General features: G+C 42.2%; 1 protein-coding gene across 1 annotated transcript in view; it reads right to left on the reverse strand.

The window, feature by feature from the left end:
- LOC126412366 (glutathione S-transferase 1-like) overlaps window positions 1-15,190 on the reverse strand; it is a 107,828-nt gene that overhangs the window by 65,157 nt on the left and 27,481 nt on the right. The window contains exon 2 of the mRNA XM_050081933.1: window positions 12,084-12,238. Within this exon, the coding sequence (XP_049937890.1) occupies window positions 12,084-12,224 (141 nt within the window). The 5' untranslated portion in view covers window positions 12,225-12,238. The remainder of the gene's footprint in view (window positions 1-12,083; window positions 12,239-15,190) is intronic.

Consider the following 15,190-nt stretch of genomic DNA (forward strand, 5'->3'; position numbering starts at 1 on the left):
CATGAGCGATGCTTTCTAAATCCGCTTTCATTGTTGTCAAAAGCTATCCTGTCTCTAGGAAATTTGTTATATTCGAACTCACAGTGCGTTCAAGAATTCTGCAGCAAACCGATGACACTGGTCTGTAATCATAAGGGCGCCACTCTTTTACCTTTGTTATATACAGGAGTCACCTGCGCTTTTTTCCGGTCACTTGCGACTTTGAGTTGGGTGAGAGATTCGCGATAAATGAAAGCTAAGTAAGGGGCCAATTCGGCGCAGTAGTCTGTGTAAAACTGAACTGGGATTCCGTCTGGAGCTGGCGACTTATTTGTTTACGGCTCTTTCAGTTGCTTCTCCACACTATGGATGCCTATTTCTATTCCTGCATGTGGGAGTCCGTACGACAGTCAAGTAACAATATGTTTGTTCGGTACTCCTGTGTGAATGATTTCTTAAACGTGAAATTTAAAACTTCAGCTTTCCTTCTACTGCCACCACTCAAAGCTGTGTGCCCTTGGGTTGGGTTCTTCACAGCCTAACAGAAGACCATAAGGAGTAACAGCAGGCCAACTGTGCCGGAACTGCTTGCGCATTATAAGGCTCGTGACAATTTTTTTTTTTCGAACATCGACACAGGCGATGAAACATGGGCTCATCACTTCGAATCGAGGACAAAACGGAAATCCAAAAAAGGTAAGCCACACTCTCAACTAGTGAAATCATGGCAATGGTCTTCAGGGAACCTGAAGGGGTTTTTCTGTTTAATTCTCGCTCGTGGTGCAGCGATCAATTCATGTGTACTGTACTACCCTCAGAAAATTGAATAAACAACTTCAGCATGTTCGTCGCCATAAAAAAAACCTTACTTCTCCTTCTCTATGACAACGCAAGCCTCACCCAAGTCTGAGCAGCCGAGAATAGCTCACAGAACTTCATTCGACTGTTCTTCCTCATCCACCAGACGGTCCGGATCTCGCACCTTCTGACTTCCATCTGTTTGGCTCAATGAAGGACGTACTCGGTGGAAGCGGTGGGTGGATTGGACAGGTTACTGATGCAACAAGACGTTGGCTCCTACGTCGCCCAGTAGGGTGGTACCATGCGGGGATACAGGCCTTCCCAGTAAGGTGGCGCAAAGCCGACGCACTGTCTGGAGATTATGTTGAAAAATAGCGTTTTGGAGCCAGAAGATTCGGGTATGGTATCGTGTATTGGAATACTGAATAAAACCAACCTGCTTTCAGTAAAAACGTGTTGCATTAATTATTGAACACACTTCATAATTTTGCCTCCTATGTTTTACTGGTAGTAAGGCAAATTTGAAATAAAGAATATATACTTTTCCAGTACATCAGCACTTTTCAGGAGCAGTCACTGAGATGCTTTGCGTGGCTGCTTTGGAGAAGTACACCAAAAATTTAAAGGAATTGAAAAAACGCAGTGTTATTGCCATTCTCTCTCTATTATTCACTGCATTTGTATAATTAGTGTACTGTTTCATTACCATTGGTTGAATGACGGCCCTCTACTGAAATTTATCCAGGAGTGATGGCGGAGGACAAGACTCTAAAACTGCCATTTGTTATAGAAATGAGCCGATCAGTTTCGAGACGTGTCAGGCTACAAGAACTAAATTTTATAGGTGACCAAAAAACTTACACCCTAGAGATTTTATGGTTGTCCTTGGTGTAGGAGAATTCTATAATGAAGAATAACTCAGTAGTCCAGATAACATCCTCAGTTAAGTTATTTGTCGGATATATCCCAACTTTTCTCTTCTGCTACTGTGTTTACTTCCTCCTGCTTCCTCTAGTTCAATCGCAGATATTCCCTGATTTCTTAACGCATGTCCTATCATCGTCTCCCGTGTTGTTGTCAATTTGTTCTACATGTTTCTGTTCTCATCGATTCTGAGGAGAACAGCTGCACTTCTTACTTTGTCAGTCCATCTAATTTGGAATATAGTTCTGTATCAACACATCTCAAACACTTTGATCCTTTTCTTTTCAGGTTTCCCCACAGTCCATTATTCACTCCCATAAGACGTGCCTTTTATGTCCTTGCTTCTTCGGTCACATGTTGTTTTGCTTCCAAGACAGCAGAATTATTTCACTTCGTCTACTTCGTGGTTTCGATGGTAAGTTTCTCACCTACTCTGATTTCTGTTACTCCTCATTACTTTCGTCTTCCTTAGATTTCCGTATCCTGTGGTCAGTAGACTCTTCATTCTCTTCATTACATCCTGTAAGTCTTCCTCGTGTTATCACTGGGGATAGTAATGCCATCAATTCTCTACTGTAGGAACAGTGCTACGAGAAGGAGTTATTACTGCTTCGGGTTATATTACCAACGACAGTCTGATTGATCACAAGTGTTAGACTGGTTCTAGCAATGTATATAAATATACCTGCTCTCTGGCACATAGTTACAGCAAAGAAAAAGCTATGTGACAAAACATAAGTGTTCGCTTTGACTGCAAATATATTTCAGTTCTCAGGACTGAAGACCACAACAACAACATATTTTATGCTGGCAATAATCATGTCATTTATCACCTGTTCAGAACCCAATTCATTTATTATAACCTCTTACAACATACTTTTCCTCCCATAAGCTGGTGATAGACGCCTACGAAACCAACATTTAGAGTTTTCAAAGTTTCGTCTTCCTTTTTCATTGACGAGCGCTGGCCTACATCGGAACCATGTTCCGCACCTATAAACAGTCTGCTCAATTGTGCGCGGTTCTGCGCCGTTCTGCGCTGCGTGACGCGGCCCGTTCGGTGTGAACACGACTTTAGGCTAAGCAGTCAGTTTTGTGTGGTTCCAGCTGTATTGCGCTGCAGTTTCAGTGGTAATGTGTTAGACTAAACTTCTCGCAACTCCGGTTATGTATCGTTCTGTGTAGCCTGCTAGAAATGGAAGCCTACTACATGATAAGATATATGGTGAACATGATTTTCTGCTATGATTTAGCAAATAATGCATCCAGCGAGCTAATGCTCTCTCTGCGAGTAATTTTGTATCTCGTAGAGTACCATTTGACAAACTGTTTAGTTGACTTTTCTAGCTTAGAACATATACTGTGGTCGAATATTATAAATTACCTCGAAGAAAACGATTTATTGAGAAATTTAGAAAATATCATACTTGTGAGACACAACTAGCTCCTTATTCTCACGAAGTAATGAATGCTATCGACAGGGGATGTCAAATTAATTCCACATTATTAGATTTTAGAAGGCTTTCGATACCGTTCCTCACAAGAGACTTCTAATCAGATTGTGTGCCTAAGGAGTATCGCCTCAGTTGTGTGACTGGATCTGGATTCGTGTCGTCCGCTCAGAAAGGCCACAGTTTATAGTAACTGACGGAAAGTCATCGAAATATCTGGCGTTCCCGGAGGAAGTGTTATAAGCCCCCTACTGTTCCTGGTCTATGTAAATGACATAGGAGACAATCTGAGCAGTCCTCTTAGATTGTCTGCAGATGATGCTGTCATTTACCGTCTTGTAAAGTCATCAGATGATCAAAACCAATTGAAAATGATTTAGACAAGATATATGTTTCGTGCTAAAAGTGACAACTGACTCTAAATAATGAAAACTGTGAGTTCATCCACAAGAGTACTAAAAGAGATCCGCTAAACTCCGGTAACACAATAAATCACATAAATCTAAAGACTGCAATTCAACTGCCACCACCCTGTACTCCCCAGGACAGAATCAGTGTACCCCAGCTGTCTGCGTCTAGTGTAAATCATGAAATAGTGTGAATATATTTCAGATGTCTGCAAGTCGTGTAACTGAGTCGAGACGTGGGGACCAGAGCGATAGTCACCTATCAGGATGTGGAAAACCGCCTAAAAACCACATCCAGGCTGGCCGGCACACCTGCCTTCGTTGTTAATCCGCCGGGAGGATTCGATCCGGGGCCGGCGCGCCTACCCGAGCAATTCAGCTAGACACTTACGGATTACAATTACGAATAACTTAAATTCGAACGGTCGCGTATATAATATTGTGGGGAAAGGAAACCAAAGACTGTGATTTATTGGCAGAATGCTTAGAAAAGGCTGCACTTCTACTGAAGAGACTGCTTACATCACGCTTGCCCGACGTCTTCTGGAGCGTTGCTGTGCGGTGTAGCATCTGCATCGAACGGGACTAACGGTGTACATCGAAAACGTTCAAAGAAGGGCTGCTGGTTTTGTATTATCGTGAAATAGGAGAGATAGTGCCACAGACATTATACGTGTATTAGCATGGCTATCAATAAAACAAAGGCGTTTATCGCTCCAACAGTATCTTCTTGTGTAATTTCAAACACCAACTTTGTCCTTCGATTGTGAAAATACTCTGTTGGCGCCCACCTATTTAAGTAGAAATGATCATCATGATCAAATAAGTGAAATTAGAGATCGCTCGGAAAGATTTAAGCGCTCTTTTTTCCCGCGCGCCTTTCGAGTGTGGAACGGTAAAAAAGTAGCTATAAGGTGGTCGACAAACCCTCTGCCAGGCACTTAATTGTGAACTCAAAATGGCTCTGAGCACTATGGGACTCAACTGCTGAGGTCATTAGTCCGCTAGAACTTAGAACTAGTTAAACCTAACTAACCGAAGGACATCACAAACATCCAAGCCCGAGGTGGGATTCGAACCTGCGACCGTAGCGGTCTTGCGGTTCCAGACTGCAGCGCCTTTAACCGCACGGCCACTTCGGCTGGCAATTGTGAATTGCGGAGTATTCGTGTAGATGTAGGTATTTCCCAAATTTTTGATTCTATATTCCCATAGTTTGACTTCATCTCCTCAAGTTCATTTACTAAAGCTAGATTTTATTTCCCCAAAGTTGCTACCATATTCAGTCAACGTATTCATAATTAATGCAAATTTATTTCTTGGTGCTCTGCACCCGGTTGCACGTGATGTCGATGTTGGTGCTGTCGTCGACTATCGCTGTGACGCTAACGACAGTGAAGTGACAAGATGATGCTCCCGACATGGATCGCTGTCTGATGCGCGGACACTGCCTGTGATGATTAGACACTGCCTACGATGACGGAAGCCACTGTTAGTTGTATGGACAGCCGCCTGCTGTGTTAGGACTAGAGTTGCGTTCTACCAAATCTACGGTTCGGTAGTCTTGGTACAGCACATAAATGACAAATTAAATGGTACGACTACCAGTAGTGTTGGTAGCGTTGGTAGGGAAAGAAACATAAAAGATTGTTGAGAGAAAATGGAAGCCGGGGACTTGTCGTTGTTTTTTATTTGTTTGCTTTGTACATAATTAAAACCCCGCACATCTTTCAGTCTTAGTTTGTTGTGTATTTTTATATCCTTAGAAAATATAAATTGCATTTTATAAATAATAAAAATTAGTTGATAGCGGAACTTTTGCGCTTTTATGTACCAAACCAGTTACTTTGATGCAAATACGGTTTACATGCATAGACATAAAGAACCTATATAATTATTGTTGTTATTTTGTACTCAAGAGCGATCTTCATCATGATCAAAGGCAGAAGTTTCATCTTATTACTGATAAGTGCGAAAGCTGTATTGAAGCGATGTTTGATATGTTTGCCATTTTGTTTGATTTTATCTTTCTTGAGGAAATTGCGTTTTCTAACGCTATATAATAAATCCGAATTTTAAAAATTTTTCTACAGTGTCCCTCTGTTTCATCTCACAAACCATCAGTTTTCGAATAAAACCTGAATTAAACATTGACAACTTCAGTTTCGCTATAAATACTGTTTATTTTTAAGTAACAGACCAGAGGAGAACTACGTAAAACAAAAATGTTCCATAAGTTATGTGTCAGTTTATATATTCTCACTAAGTTAATAGACGGTCGACCGCTTTTAGTTCTTAGGGGAAACTAGTAAGACACTGCTCGAATTTGCAGACAAAGTGCTCGAAAGGAAGTAATGCCTGATAGGTATGCAGGACACCTAATATACAAGTAACGAGGTTACGCTCTTAACTTACCAAAGCTACTAGGAAAACTACCGTAGTCTACGCTTACTTATGATAGCCTACGGTAGTTTTACAACTCTACTAGGGACACGGCCCAAAGCCAGGCTACGATGTGATGCCCATGTCCACTACTGCTGCACTGCAAAGGTGATGGGTAACTGCCATCAGCTGCCGCTCTGAGATGTGATCCCACACCTTGCGAACCGCTCCACTCGACAAGAAATGAGGTGGTGTTTGCAACCAGTTTCACGTGAATGGGCAAGTGCACACTCCTGCCTGCCGCTGCTCCCTGCTGCGCTGCTAACGCAACAAATGGAAGCGGACTGCTTCTGTACCACAATGTGATACCGTCAACTGACAAAGCTACTTACATGTGCTTCCGTGCCTTACTACTCCACTCTACTGTACACACCACTGTTGTTGCCGCTGCTGCTACATTGCAAAGAGCTCTTGTGCCCAAACGCTCTGAGTCTGAAATTGTACTGGGGCAACCAACCCCGAAATAAAATCTAAGTGAAGTGGGAAAAGCAGTCGTATCCCGAAACGGCAAAAGTAGTCCTATCCCGGGGAGTCAATACAACTAACACTACCACCTATGTAGTATGAACAAAATCAGTTATGAAGCAACTTGATAGATTGGTCTGTGACGTGTTCTGCATGTTCATATGTGACTAAAATTGCAAATACAACTTCAGTCATCAAACTATGGTTTCTTATACTAGGGGCTTTCAGTTAGTAATCCAACACATTTTTTTCTGAAAGCATGTTGGTTTTACTCAGGATTCCAATACATTAGATTATTCCCCACACTTTTGGCTACAAAACTCTATTTCTCAACATTATCTTCGTTCAATGCGAAGGCCTCACACCACCTTAGTGGAAGGCCCTGTATGCTCGCATAGTACCACTCTGCTGGTCGACGTTGGAGCCAACGTCTTGCTGCATCAGTAAGCTCCCCACTGCCCACCTACTGCTTCCTGCAGGGTGCATCCTTCATTGGGTGAAGTCAGAGGGTGTGATATCTGGGTTGTAAGGTGGATGAGGAAGAATAGTCCAATGAGGTTTTGAGAGTTCCTCTCAGGTGTGCAGACTTGTACATTCTGGTCTCATGGAGAAGAAGAAATTCCCACAGAAGGTCCTCTGTTGCCCTTATGGTCTTCTTTTTCGTGGCGAGGAACCCAGGAGGCACACACCTTCGAGTACCTCAACTGGTGTAAGAGTGTGTCAGCCCAGCCAATAGAGACATATAGCTATGCAGTGAGGTGTTTGATTGTGATACCTCGATCACCTTGGATGAGAGTGTCCGCAAGTTCCAACCGCAGGAGTCACATCCTGCATCAGAGCGATCAGACAGTTCTGTGCGACCTTGTAGCGATGATGATAGATGTCTCACCCAACGACTAACTATGCTTTTTTCAGTGCCAGGTCCCCATAGACTTTCTGCAAGCGCCTATGAGTATCTGTGATGCCTATACAGGGAGTTACAAAAAGCTACGGCCAAACTCTCGGGAAACATTCCACACACACAAAGAAAGAAAATATGTTATGTGGACATGTGTCCGGAAACGCTTACTTTCCATGCTACAGCTCATTTTATTACTTCTCTTCAAATCACATTAATCATGGAATGGAAACACACAGCAACAGAACGTACCAGCGTGACTTCAAACACTTTGTTAGGGGAAATGTTCAAAATGTCCTCCGTTAGCTAGGATACATGCATCCACCCTCCGTCGCATGGAATCCCTGATGCGCTTATGCATCCCTGGAGAATGGCGTATTGTATCACAGCCGTCCACAATACGAGCACGAAGAGTCTCTACATTTGGTACCGGGGTTGCGCAGACAAGAGCTTTCAAATACCCCCATAAATGAAAGTCAAGAGGGTTGAGGTCAGGAGAGCGTGGAGGCCATGGAATTGGTCCGCCTCTACCAATCTATCGGTCACCGAATCTGTTGTTGAGAATCTTACGAACACTTCGACTGAAATGTGCAGGAGCTCCATCGTGCATGAACCACATGTTGTGGCCTACTTGTAAAGGCACATGTTCTAGCAGCACAGATAGAGTATCCCGTATGAAATCATGATAACGTGCTCCATTGAGCGTAGGTGGAAGAACATGGGGCCCAATCAAGACATCACCAACAATGTCTGCCCAAACGTTCACAGAAAATCTGTGTTGATGACGTGATTGCACAATTGCGTGCGGATTCTCATCAGCCCACACATGTTGATTGTGAAAATTTACAATTTGATCACGTTGGAATGAAGCCTCATCCGTAAAGAGAACATTTGCACTTAAATGAGGATTGACACATTGTTGGATGAACCATTCGCAGAAGTGTACCCGTGGAGGCCAATCAGCTGCTGATAGTGCCTGCACACGCTGTACATGGTACGGAAACAACTGGTTCTCCCGTAGCACTCTCCATACAGTGACGTGGTCAACGTTAACTTGTACAGCAGTAACTTCTCTGACGCTGACATTAGGGTTATCGTCAACCGCACGAAGAATTGCCTCGTCCATTGCAGGTGTCCTCGTCGTTCTAGGTCTTCCCCAGTCGCGAGTCATAGGCTGGAATGTTCCGTGCTCCCTAAGACGCCGATCAATTGCTTCGAACGTCTTCCTATCGGGACACCTTCGTTCTGGAAATCTGTCTCAATACAAACGTACCGCGCCACGGCTATTGCCCCGTGCTAATCCATACATCAAATGGGCACCTGCCAACTCCGCATTTGTAAACATTGCACTGACTGCAAAACCACGTTCGTGATGAACACTAACCAGTTGATGCTACGTACTGATGTGCTTGATGCTAGTACTGTAGAGTAATGAGTCGCATGTCAACAAAAGCACCGAAGTTAACATTACCTTCCTTCAATTGGGCCTACTGACGAAACTAAAATGAGCTCTAACATGTATATTAAGCGTTTCCGGACACATGTCCACATAACATATTTTCTTTATTTGTGTGTGAGGAATGTTTCGTGAAAGTTTGGCCGTACCTTTTTGTAACACCCTGTATATGCATGTGAATAAAAGTAATGTGTTGTAGTTATTACTGGGATTGTTAGCTATCGTATGACATAACATGAATGCATACATCCATGATCGGTTCATTTATTATTAATTTTTATCACCTGTTATAATTAAAACATTTGTAAGTTTTAAAGTATATAGTTTAGAGTCAAGGTCAAAGTAGCAATCAGCTCATCTGATCACTACAATTTTTTTGTGTGTCTGGTTTTCTGATAGCACATCTGTAAGGCATGTTACAAAAAAAAATGGTTCAAATGGCTCTGAGCACTATGGGACTCAACTGCTGAGGTCATTAGTCCCCTAGAACTTAGAACTAGTTAAACCTAACTAACCTAAGGACATCACAAACATCCATGCCCGAGGCAGGATTCGAACCTGCGACCGTAGCGGTCTTGCGGTTCCAGACTGCAGCGCCTTTAACCGCACGGCCACTTCGGCCGGCTGGCATGTTACATTTTTTTTCATAAATATGTTTTTAGGTATCTCTTTATTCCACCCTATCGAAACTTCCATCTTGCTGCTGTCTAACGACAGAGCAGCCCCACACCCACGCTAGGGATTTCACCCACGTCAGCTGTGGTGAGTCGTAGCTTACAAGCACACCTGCACCTAGTGCCTGGCTTCTCCAACCTAGCTAACTAGCGACACTTCAGGTGGCCATGTGGTCAAAATACTACTGTCCCCGTCTTTCGTCTCACAGGCAAGCTACTCCTAGCGTCACATCTCACAAGAGAATTCATATTCTGAATGCGTGAGCTGATGAAAATCCCCAATTTACTGTAAAAAGAAACAATCAAATCAGTTTCTCGATCAGCCTATGGGTAGATTTTCTTTGCAATAGTCCGAGAGTCATAAGTGCTACTACAAAGCCTATGTGGGATATATCTACATCTACGCACATACTCCATAAGCCACCGTACAGTGCGTGGCGGAGGATGCCCCATACCACAACTAGTGGTTTCCTTTTCTGCTATACCTGAAAATAGAGCGATGGAAAAACGACTGTCTCTGTGCCTCCGTATGAGCCCTAATTTCTCGTATCTTATCTTTGTGGTCCCTACGCGGAATGTATGTTTGCAGAAGTAGGATCGTTCTGGAGTGAGCCTCAAACTACTTTTTCAGAACTCTTCTACGAAATGAGCGTCTTCTTCCCTCCAGGGATTCCCACTTGATCTCCCGACACATATCAATAACACTTGCATGCTGATAGAACCTACCAGTAACAAATCTAGCAGCTTGCTTCTGAATTGCTTTGATGTCTTCTTTCAATCCGACCTGGTGCGGATCCCAAACACTCGAGCATTACTCAAGAATAGATCGCACTATCATCGTATATGCGACCTCCTTTACATCTGGAGCGGTGCACTATATGGTGCGCAGATCTGGACATTGAGGAAGGAAGATGAAAGAATATTGGAGGCACTAGAGATGTGGATAGGGAGAAGAATGGAAAAAGTGAAATGGGAAGACCATGTAAGGAACGAAGAAGTATTAATAAGAGTTGGAGAAGGAAGAAACATGCTGAAAGTCATCAGAAAGAGAAAACGGAACTGGATTGGACATTGTTTGAGGAGGGGCTGCTTATTTAAGGAAGGAATAGAAGGAATGGTGGAGGGAAAAAGGGGAAGAGGAAAAAGAAGATATCAGATGCTGAACAATATCAAAGGAGATAAATATTCAGAAATGAAAAGACTGGCTATGGACAGACAAAAGTGGAAGAGACTTAACCCATGACAAGACCTACCGTAAGGCAGAATACCATACGACTACTTACAGATGAATTACACTTTCCTAAAATTCCCCCAATAAACCGAAGTCGACCATTTGCCTTCTCTACCACAATCCTCACATGCTCTTTCTATTTCATATCGCTTCGCAACCTTATGCCCAGATATTTGAACGACGCGACTGTGTCAAGCCGAACACTACTAATGCTGTATCCGAACATTACAGGTTTGTTTTTGCTACTCATCCACATTAACTTATATTTTTGTACATTAAGAGTCAGCTGCCGTTCATAACACCAACTAGAAATTTGGTCTAGGTCATGTTGTATCAACCTTCCTGTACACTACGGCATCGTCAGCGAACAACTGCCCGCCATGACTGCCAGATCATATACGTATATAGAAAATAGGAACGTTGCTATCACACTTCCCTGCGACACTGCCGATGTTACCCCTGTGTCCGATGAATAGTCGCGTCGAGGACAACATGCTGGGTTCTGTTACTTAAGAAGTCTTCGAGCCAGTTACATACCTGGGAGCCTATTCCGTATGCACATATCTTCGTTAACAGTCTGCAGTGGGGTACAGTATCGAATGCTCTTCTGAAATCTTGTTGCCCTTCATCCATAGTTTACAGTATTTTACGATGGAGAAGATCAAGCTGGGTTTCGCACGGCGATCCTTTGTAAAGCTGTGCTGATTGGTGGACATGAGCTTTTCGGTGTCAAGGAAAATTATTATATTCGAACTCAGAATATACTCTAGAATTCTGCAGCTAACCGATGTTACGGATATTGGTCTGTAATTGGTCCGTTCTTTTACCTTCTCAAGTAGTCAACTCTTTAAGGAAGCTCTCATGCTGACAATAAACACAGTCATGTGTTCATAGTCTAATAATGTTAATAATAGTAATAATAATAATAATAATAATAATGACATTTATACTGATTAATAACGAGGAATATATTCACTATCGGCTATTTAAGAACCTTACTAATACCACAATTATAGTGCACAACCACCATTGTGAAAATCAAACTTGATGTATGAACAAAGAAAATTTTAATAAATTACTGTCGTTCCTTTTTTAAGGCTCTTCTTTCTTCATACACGAATTAGTAAACGTGTGTGTGTGTGTGTGTGTGTGTGTGTGTGTGTGTGTGTGTGTGTGTGTGTGTGTGTGTTTCAAAACTGTACAACTAATTTGGAATTGTAAACAAATGTATACAGGACACATTTGTGTAAATGGATTGCACACAACCATAATGTCAATGAGCCATTTAACACAGATATGGTGTTTATGGCTCCTGGGGGCTATAACGAATATTTAATTCACTACTTGCTTCTTACCTTAAGATACTCGTCTGTTAAGTGTTGCTTCTTAAAAAGATCGATGATTTTCACAGTGACAGAGACCCCAATGGCCTTAGCAGTAGTCAAAACTGCCCTCGATGGTGGGCTGGGAAGCCAGTGATACAAAACTAGAGGCATGATTCACACGTCGTCTGAAAAAAAAGAAAAAGTCACTCTTTATAAGAAAAGGAGCAGAAAAATCTAAATAATTATTGTGTAATTCCCTTTCTGACCTCTTTGTCCACAATATTGCAGCGACAACTGAACTCGAGAGATGTGTAACACCGAAATAGAAACAACGTCCTTAGCATGTCACAGTTTGGACTTCAGCAGGGTTGCTCAGCTGGGGGTCTTATATATTTGATATTTTATTGTGTGGATACCCACTAAGAACGGCTTGTATTGTATGGAATTCGTGATTAGTTTACAAACAACTGGTCTGAATCATTCTTAACCATAACGAACACGAAAATTCGTGTTCAATAATTAATTATAACGGTGCTGTAAGAAGAGAAACTTTATTGACTGGGGAGATATCACGAAGCGTTACCCACAGGGTTAAATTTTAGGTCCGCTCCTATTCTTTACATATGAAAATAATCTTGCATTTGACAGCTTTCATAAAATGAATACCTTTGGATGTAACAGAAGTGCTATAAGCTCACAGGATAAAACAACAGTCATGCCCATAGAAGAGGTCACTGCTGCCTTTGGAGCACTATATATTATGAAGAGCTGATAACTGATGATCATGGGTGATGTAAGTCATGGTAGTGAAGTGCTGTGTATATGCAAATGGGTTGATGGCCAACTGTGACACAGACAAAGAATTCCCCTCCCCTAGAAACAGCTGGACCAGACAAAGGCTCCACCACAACCATAACCATCAGTGTGAAACTAGCCCACTTGTGCATATCATTAGACGTTATAAGACTGTGTCGTTTTTATTGAAAAATTCGTGTTCAATAATTAATTATAACGGTGCTGTAAGAAGAGAAACTTTATTGACTGGGGAGATATCACGAAGCGTTACCCACAGGGTTAAATTTTAGGTCCGCTCCTATTCTTTACATATGAAAATAATCTTGCATTTGACAGCTTTCATAAAATGAATACCTTTGGATGTAACAGAAGTGCTATAAGCTCACAGGATAAAACAACAGTCATGCCCATAGAAGAGGTCACTGCTGCCTTTGGAGCACTATATATTATGAAGAGCTGATAACTGATGATCATGGGTGATGTAAGTCATGGTAGTGAAGTGCTGTGTATATGCAAATGGGTTGATGGCCAACTGTGACACAGACAAAGAATTCCCCTCCCCTAGAAACAGCTGGACCAGACAAAGGCTCCACCACAACCATAACCATCAGTGTGAAACTAGCCCACTTGTGCATATCATTAGACGTTATAAGACTGTGTCGTTTTTATTGAAACAATTATGGCATTTAAACAGTTACCTGTGTTGGTGTTTAAACAATTACCGCTACAGCTACAGTTACAGCTACATTTGAAAGTCACTATTCCAAAAACACACGAAAGTTATATACACACAGAACGTGCCCTCTACATTTGGGAGCAACACATGGTGATATGAAGCAACAAGGTGAATAACGAACATCAAAAGCATCCCAAATAAATACAGGAAATGTATTCGCAGTTGCGAATATGGACAACCATCAGCTGTATAATGGAATGACAACAATGAAAGCGAATTTCCCGCTTATCGCGAGTTGTCACCTTACCATTAGGCTCTCCGAGCACACCTCATGGCAAGACCAAAACTTCCATGTCATCTGACATGTGTCTACAGCTTGAACTCATACATCCATTACGCATATTCCCATACAGGGGAGACGTTTTAATTGAAAGTCGCTTGCTGAATTTCCCACTTATCGTGAGTGATCGCCTTACCATCAGGCTGTCCAAGCACACTTCACAGCCAGACCCGAACTTCCATATATCGTCTGCCACGATACTGTAGTGCCTGTGAAGTACGATGCAGTGTTCCTTAGGACATGCATACGTGTCTGAAGGAACGTTGCATCATACTTCTGATTAACGCAGGCAATACAGTATCATATTTACAATGTAATGTACCTTTGGATATGCATGCATGTCTGAAGGAACGTTGCATTGTATTTCTGAACAACACAGGCACTACAATACTGAATTTATCTGCTGACACCGGGCAAGCGATTTTCAATTAAAATGTATGCCCTGTATTGGGATATACACAATGGATGTATGAGTGATGGTTGTAGACACATGGTAGACATCATATGGAAGTTAGGGTCTGGCTGTACAGTGTACATAGATTGCCATTCCAGCACAAATTTTCATTGTTGTCAATCCATTATATAGTTGATGGTTGTCCATATTCACAACTGTAAATACAATTGATGTATTTCATAATGGCTGTAGTCGTCACTGTGTCTGTTCCTTCATACAGGCATGCATGTCCAAAGGAACATTGCATCCTACTTCTGAACAACACAGGCATTGCAGAATTGTATATATTCCAAATGAAGATGACAAGAAGAATGACATGTTACAACAGTGGTGGTTGACAGCGTCAGTGTGCAATGCATTTCGAGAACAAAACTATGATGTTGTGTTTGCATATTTGTGTGTGTGTGTGTGTGTGTGTGTGTGTGTGTGTGTCTGTGTGTGTATGTGTGTGTGTGTGTGTGTGTGTGTGGGTGGGTGTGTGTGGAGGGGGGCAGTGGCTGGGTTTGCTGGCCAATGTGAGTACATGTACTATACCTAAGACTGCTAGTATTGCTCCTACAAACAAGAAGTCAATATATGCAGAATTTACAGAAGGTATAATTGCATCTATTATTACTGCTATCGTTTTGAATAAATACACTCCTGGAAATTGAAATAAGAACACCATGAATTCATTGTCCCAGGAACGGGAAACTTTATTGACACATTCCTGGGGTCATATACATCACATGATCACACTGACAGAACCACAGGCACATAGACACAGGCAACAGAGCATGCACAATGTCGGCACTAGTACAGTGTATATCCACCTTTCGCAGCAATGCATGCTGCTATTCTCCCATGGAGATGATCGTAGAGATGCTGGATGT

The sequence above is a fragment of the Schistocerca serialis genome, chromosome 7 (genome assembly GCF_023864345.2).
Source record: "Schistocerca serialis cubense isolate TAMUIC-IGC-003099 chromosome 7, iqSchSeri2.2, whole genome shotgun sequence".
NCBI lineage: Eukaryota > Metazoa > Arthropoda > Insecta > Orthoptera > Acrididae > Schistocerca > Schistocerca serialis.